The sequence below is a fragment of the Pipra filicauda genome, unplaced genomic scaffold, assembly GCF_003945595.2.
Source record: "Pipra filicauda isolate LSUMZ 115617 unplaced genomic scaffold, ASM394559v2 scaffold52_size3558583_pilon, whole genome shotgun sequence".
Lineage (NCBI taxonomy): Eukaryota > Metazoa > Chordata > Aves > Passeriformes > Pipridae > Pipra > Pipra filicauda.
In genome coordinates, this window is record NW_024104676.1 from 744,050 (window position 1) to 750,989 (window position 6,940).

General features: G+C 47.0%; 1 protein-coding gene across 1 annotated transcript in view; it reads right to left on the bottom strand.

Annotated features, from left to right (window-relative positions):
• Positions 1-6,822, bottom strand: part of SPIRE1 (spire type actin nucleation factor 1) — a 127,278-nt gene extending 120,456 nt beyond the window's left edge. The window contains 2 exon segments of the mRNA XM_027742965.2: positions 5,987-6,374; positions 6,376-6,822. Coding sequence (XP_027598766.1) covers positions 5,987-6,374; positions 6,376-6,417 — 430 coding nt within the window. The 5' untranslated portion in view covers positions 6,418-6,822.
• Between the last annotated feature and the right edge of the window lie 118 nt (positions 6,823-6,940).

A 6,940-nucleotide genomic window follows, 5' to 3' on the forward strand; every position in this document is an offset into this window, starting at 1 on the left:
AACAAATATTAAGAAAAAGCTTCCCCAATTTTACAAAGATATGTTCATTGCCAACATGGAACCAGGACGTTATGTGCCTTTAATCCTCTTGTCACCTGCAACATACCTACTGCACACTTGGCAAACACGCTCACGCTTAGGTAAGGCTCATTCTCAGTGCTGCTGCCATGCAGGTCATTTGCACCGCCTGTCACTCTGATCACGTCTTGCTCTCTGAATCGTCCTGTTCAAGGCACTTTCTCTCTCTCTCTCTCTCTCTCCCTCTGTCACATCAAACACCACTACCATCTTCATCTTCAAAGCTCTTCTTGCGTGACCCCAAGTTCTACCCATCACTTCTCACCGGGTACTGTGGGGTAAACCATCACCTCCAGCCAGTCCTGAAGTTGGACTCCATCACCCATGGTTTTTGCCAAAAAAAACACATCTTTGTTCTTTCTCCAGTGATGCCACACAGGGACATGATAACTCTCTGCAACATCATGGCAAATGTCTCATTTTTTACTCCACTGTTAACAATGACAACTAAAATTCCATTTTCCTTTCTACAGCAACATTTTTACTGCATTAGCCAGGAAAACCTCTGTTAAAGTACAAATGTGTTATCTTACTTAAAGTCATTATTAATATCAGGAGCCCATAATTCCTCAACGTTTTTCTTCCAAAGTTCTTATTTTTTCCTTAGGAAAAAGTGCAGTTTTCAGACAACACCAAATCAGACTTCATTCCTTCACTGCCTACTTACCATCTTCAACATTTCTCCATACAAATATAGGTATTTGTATGGAGAAGTGGTCACATACCACTGTTGGAAATTTCCTTCCATTTCTTTTGTGCAGGCATTTGAAATATGCACCTTTTTTTAGTCAAATACATTGTTTTTTTACGCCAAGGTCTTTCCTTCGCTTATTTTGTCCTCCTCCACCAGAGCTGCCTACAATAGGACCTCCAGCACCTGGGATATTCACAGAGAGCCCATGTAACCCCTGGTGCACGGGATGCATCAGCATAAGCCATGACTGGAAGCCTTCCAGTTCACACTTACGTACTGGGAACCACTATGATGACAGAAAGTCTGGCATAAATAAAGCCTAAGCTTTCTTTTTTCGCAGATCAGTAGAGCAACCAGAGATAAAAGCATCAACTCACCAAGGCTCCTCTGTGCTGTCTAGTACTATTTTCTTCCTACCTTGACTTACAACATTAACATACCTATATAGATATCTATCTTAAAACTCTTGGGGGATAAAGTGAGGCTCAATACATCAAGTCTTACTATTTTTTAAATACAGATGTGTCTGAGTAGCATTGAACTAAATCCAAATTCAGAGTATAATTAAGCCAGCATTCTAGAGGTACTATTTATTCTAGCATTATTCATAGCAACACCTCTTTTGAAACAGCAAGAAAAACAACTCTCATCCATCATTTTTTAAAAGGGCAAGTAAAATTAGAAGGAAAGTGTCAGTACATTCATTTTCCTCAAAAAATCATGCCTATTTTTCCTCTTGCTCCACAAGCAACTGAGAGATGAGAATGTCTTGATGCACACAAGCTGAATTTGCATTTATTCATCCTATATTTCTCCACACTGCCCTCCAATACTTGGGCACACAAGGGTGTAAGAATGACACAAGTCATTAAAACTGCCAAGAAAACATAAACTATTCTTCTCCAGCATGTCTCACCCTCAGCCCTCCAAGTCGCGTGAAAGCCACCATGCAGTCAACTTTTCTGTGATCTTTTTGATTCAAAGCCAGAATACTCTATTCATTATGCCCTCCTGCTGAACATCCAGCAGATTGCCAAGAGAAAAATCTGCATCGTACGTGCTTCCGATAAGACCAGTAGTAATTTCCCTCTGTGTTTTTTCCTCTAAGGCTGGAGGGCAAGGCAAAAGAAGGGCCACTGACACTATCCACAGAGGTGCGATCTCAGGAGAGAGAGGGAAGGCCGAGGAGCACCACATTCATGCCAGTCCTCAACAGCCAATGGATGGAAGTCAGCCCAGCCTGGCATTCAAAATATCCGTCTTTGCCCCTTTCCGAGACTCTCACGGCTGTTCCTCCTAAGGAGCTTGGTGCAATCCCCAGAATCAGTGGCTGCCTTTGCTAAGTCAGGGATCTGGCACTAACAAAACGTGGGGAAAACTCTCATTTTACTAAGCCTGCTTATGCCCAAAACTGCCCTGCAGGAAGGAGGTGGCACAGCCAGTGCACTGAAAAGCAAGAGCCCCTTATGCAGCTTGCAGCAACAGCTCAATGCCAATGAAATAGCCTCCTGTGCCCTAAGGTATCCTAATGCCACTGAATACTGGGCATGAGGTCTATTGCCAGCTCTTGTGTGGGTTTTCTATTCCTGTATCTATCATTTCATTATTGCTCCAAGTTTATAAAAGCGCATTGTAAATGTGGTTCTGCAAGAGAGCTCAGGGAAGTCAAACCACACGTTTACCCCAAATGTTTTAGCTCATTCAGAAGTAATTTTTTATTGCATCTGGCACTTCACGAGATGCCACCCTTACCTCTTTTCGTATAAATTGCAAGTAACAAAGAGATGGCTAAAACATCCATTAGTTAAAATACAGTCTACTCTATATGTCCAATTTCATCATGGGTATTCCTAAGCAACCCAAGTTTCTGTGGTACTCAGATGTAACAGAGTTACCATGATCCATACTAAGATGACCACAATGAGCATCTCTTTGGTTTTTTTGCACTTTCATGTTTCTTTCTTACTTTGGTTCTGAAAAAGCAATAAGGTTTGCACTGCTCTGTAAAAACATCACTTCGTGTGCGTCTCTAGAGCAAACTCTGTGACACGGCTGCGTTTGCTCCTGACTTTGCCCGAGCCCCACTGACAGGCGTGACTGATCACATCGCTCTCCACAATCCCAGACAAAGCCCGAATGTTCGCTGCCCAAAGACACCATTCTTCGGGGACTCCTTTATTTGCCCACACAGGATTCTGTTGTTTACTAAAACAGAAACTAACAGCCAATATTTGTTCCTGTGAATTACCCAAACCTATGCACCAACCTACAGCTATACGTTTTTTATGTATCGCTAGAACAAAACAGCTTTACAACTCAGAGCTTTAACTCGAAGAACCCCTATTGCTCTAACAAACCTCCTGACACGGGCATTTAAATCTAAATTGTCTGAAATACAAAGGCAGAAAAACAATTAGCAGGAATCCTTTCTGATTCTCCTTTTGCCAGGGATTCAGGTAATATTAATGGTTATATCAAAATGAATACAGGAGCAGCATTTTCATCCTTAATATTTTTACTTCTTTTTAACCAAAATCTTGGTTTTTTAACAAGGTGACCAAATATTAATAGATCACACAGATAACACTGGAAAGATCTGAGAATCAGTCTCTGGTTGTGGTCAAGGACAGTGATTCAACTCCAACAGTGTTTTTCTGCCCCACTATCAGCGAAACTCATCTTTGTTTCCTATCTCAAGGACATTTTCTTCCATTTCTATATATTGTTACTTGGAATTTCAAGTATTGTGCATTAACTAGAAAACTGTTTCACAAGAAACTGCTTTGGAAAACTACCATCAGTTTCTACATAATCAGTACTTCTTTTTAAGAAAACTTCTAATTTATATCTCAGGAGTAAAATTAATGTGACCAGACAGCTTCAGGGCCTATGCTTCGCTGTACTGCTCCCCAAGACACAGTACCAGTGCAATGGTTCTTCCTAAGCTCTCACTGCTACAAAGCAGAATACAGAAGGCTAAGAATAAAAACCCATTCGAGAGGCTCAAGATGAAATTGTCTCAGGAAGCTCATTAATCATCACCTCAGGAGAATGCAATGAGCAATAAGGAAAACAACTGGAACATTTCAAAAGATACCAACCAGAAGCAGGCCTACTGTCAGCTCCTCAATATTCAGTATAGTGAATTACCAACATTCACTGTACCACTTACATGACAGTTTCCAGTGAAAACCTGCTACAGGTTTCACAAATCAAAGAACATACAAAATCCTTTGTGAAAGCTTGATGGGTGAGCCTGTATTTCCATATTTCCATAGTCTCTTCAAAGTTTGGGAGATAAGGAAGGCCAGGAGCAGGAAGAGGACCCTAGAAGGACTACTGCCTCCTTTCAAATCCAGGCATCTACCAGCCTGCGGCTGATGGAAATGCGGGATCACTTAGTATGGTTTAGGGACATCTGGCAGAAAACTCCCCTCCTCCCCTTTTCTATTATGTGCACCAGAGGGGGTACTCTCCCTGGGATAGCTCCCCTCTCTTGCTTTCCTGGGAGGTCTTAGCAGACTGGTTATCTTCATTTATGTTAGCCAATATACAACATAAAGCATACAATAATAAGGTTAAAAAAAAAAAGACAGGAAAAAAAGAGAGAGAAAAATAGACAGGGCTGGAAGATAAAAAAGGTCTCCTCCATCCAAAAATTTAAATGTGGTATCAACATACTCAAGTTAGCACATGTTAACTAAAACATTTTCAAACACTAATGCAGATGTGACATGTAGCTTTAGCATAAACTAATAATGCTGGATATCAGTGAGGGGCCTGAATTTTATATCTGGGTTTATCCAACACCCTCCTACAGGAGGTAAGAGGAAATAGAACAAGCCCATCAATAGCAAGGAAAGAAAGCAAAAAAAGAAGGAAAGACATAGTAAACCAATATATTTCCTCCAGTCGGAAAGAGAAAGGAAGAAGTCTGATATCATCTCAAAAGACTGTTAGCAAAAGCACCACACAATAATGCAATACAGAACTCTTCAATGCACTTGTGACATGCAGATGTCTTGGTCAGGAAAGCATTTTCCTGGAATTTCTGGGTGTTGGTCTGGCATTTAAGTAACATTACAAAGACTCATTTTTAAAAACAATTTTAAAAGCACACCAGATCACATTTAAATGGGAGTCATTATTAGACTCATTACAATTGTAGAACAAAATTATGTTGCTTCTTCCACTGCATGTATTTTCATATTTGCATGTACCTCTAGCTCCAAACTGTATTACTGCAAATCTCAGCCAAAAGACTTTTCAGACAGGCACTGTATTAAAAGGCTTCACTAAATTGTAACACCAGGCATAATATACGTGTTCCAAATGCTGAGGGCTCCATTAATCCCATTTTGTGAATTTACCACTGCCTTCTGCTTCACTCAACTTTAAAATACCGAAACCTCTGTCTCCTCCGAAAACTCTGTGACATTTAACGTGAACTAGGCTGTTACTGGGGAATATCACCATGTATATGAAAACCGACCACATCCCTCTGCTGCCCGGCTTTAATTTCTTTTCAGAAATCAAGCTTTACTTCCAAGAAAAACTACTGCTTTCCGCATCCATAATCAGAAGCTTTGAAATGCTGAAAAAGACTTGCGCCCTCATTTTCCTTTCCAACGCAAGATACGCTTTCCTGGGTATTTTAACGAAACAGATGGTAGGTGCTAAGCCCCTGTACAGGGCTTTCTCACTTACTTAATGTCAGCACACATCTAAATCGATCTATTTCTATTAGGTGCCTTTTGATGCCGAGCTGTTTCCGGGAGACCCTGCGGGATGCAGGGCACGGCCGGAGGAGCCCCAGAAGCAGGCGCTCCCGGTGCGCGGATGACACGGGATTACGCACCAGGAGAGACGACGCAATTACAAAACACCGAACCCGCATTCGCCTGCCCGTGCCCGCACGCAGGCGACCGCATCCGAGGCGGCGGGTTCTACCTTTACACGCACGACACCCAGATCCTGCAGGGACAAGGACACACACACACACACACACACACACAATACAAACACGCACACACACACCCAGACCCCCCGCCGCCCCCGGCACGGCCGAGGAGCCGAGCGCTCGCCCACCGCGACCGTCCGGCGGGAAGGACCGTCCCCTCCCGGACAAAGGCTGATGGAGACGGGCGGCCGACCCCGGCTGGTGCCGCCGCTGTGCCCGGGGGCTGAGCGGGGCCGGCGGACCCCCAGCCTTACCTGCGGCGGGCGGGGGCGGCCGGTCGGGCTCGTCCTGCTCCAGGGTGACGGCGCCGTCCCGCCAGACGCGGAGGTGCGCGGCCGCCGCCCCCGGCCTGCCGGCGGGGGTCTCTCCGCGGCGGGCGCGGGCGCGCAGCGAGGCGCAGCACTGGTAACATACGGCCCACGCCTGCTCCTCGTTGATGGGCTGGTTGTAGAGCCGTAGGATCTCCTCCAGCGACAGCGCCTCCGGCTGCCCGCCGGACCCGCCGCCGCCGCCGTCCTCCTCCTCTTCGGCGGCAGGGCGGGAGGCGCCGGGCTGGGGCTCCATGCCCTGCGTCCGCCGCGGTGCTACTCGCTCAGTGACCGGCCCCGCCGCCGCGGCAGCGGCTGCTGCTTGCGCTGATGATGCTGCTGCTCGTGCTGCTGCCGCCCGGTCCCGCCGTGCTCATCCTCCCCGCCCCGCTAGTGCCACCAGGCCGCCGGACGGACAGCCCGGCCCGCGCGGCAGGCAGGCAGGCAGGCAGGAGGCTGGATCCAGGAACCAGGCGGGAGGAAAGCAAGCAGCAAAATCAGCGCCCGGTCCGCCCGCCGCCGCCGCAGGGGGAGCGACAGCTCATAGCAACGCAATGGCGTCCCGTCCCCGCCCGCCCCCGCCGCCGCCCGGCGCCGCAGCGCCCCCTGCCGGCCCCGGCCGCTACGGCGGGGAAGGACAAGGCGGGATTCACCCTCAGGGCTCCCACGGCAAGCGGGGCTCGGATCTCCTGGCGAGACGGTGGGCTTCCTCCCCTGCCCGAGACACGGACAGCAGTGTGGTGTTATCCCATAACCCTCGGGCCGCTCTTTCTGCGCCGGGTGTTGGTAACAACCCCCGCAGAAACGAACAACTCCCCCGCACCCCCAACTGTCAAACATTGACACCAACCCACATCGTCACGGACACGGCGAAACGTTATCAGCCTGACCCTGCTTTCG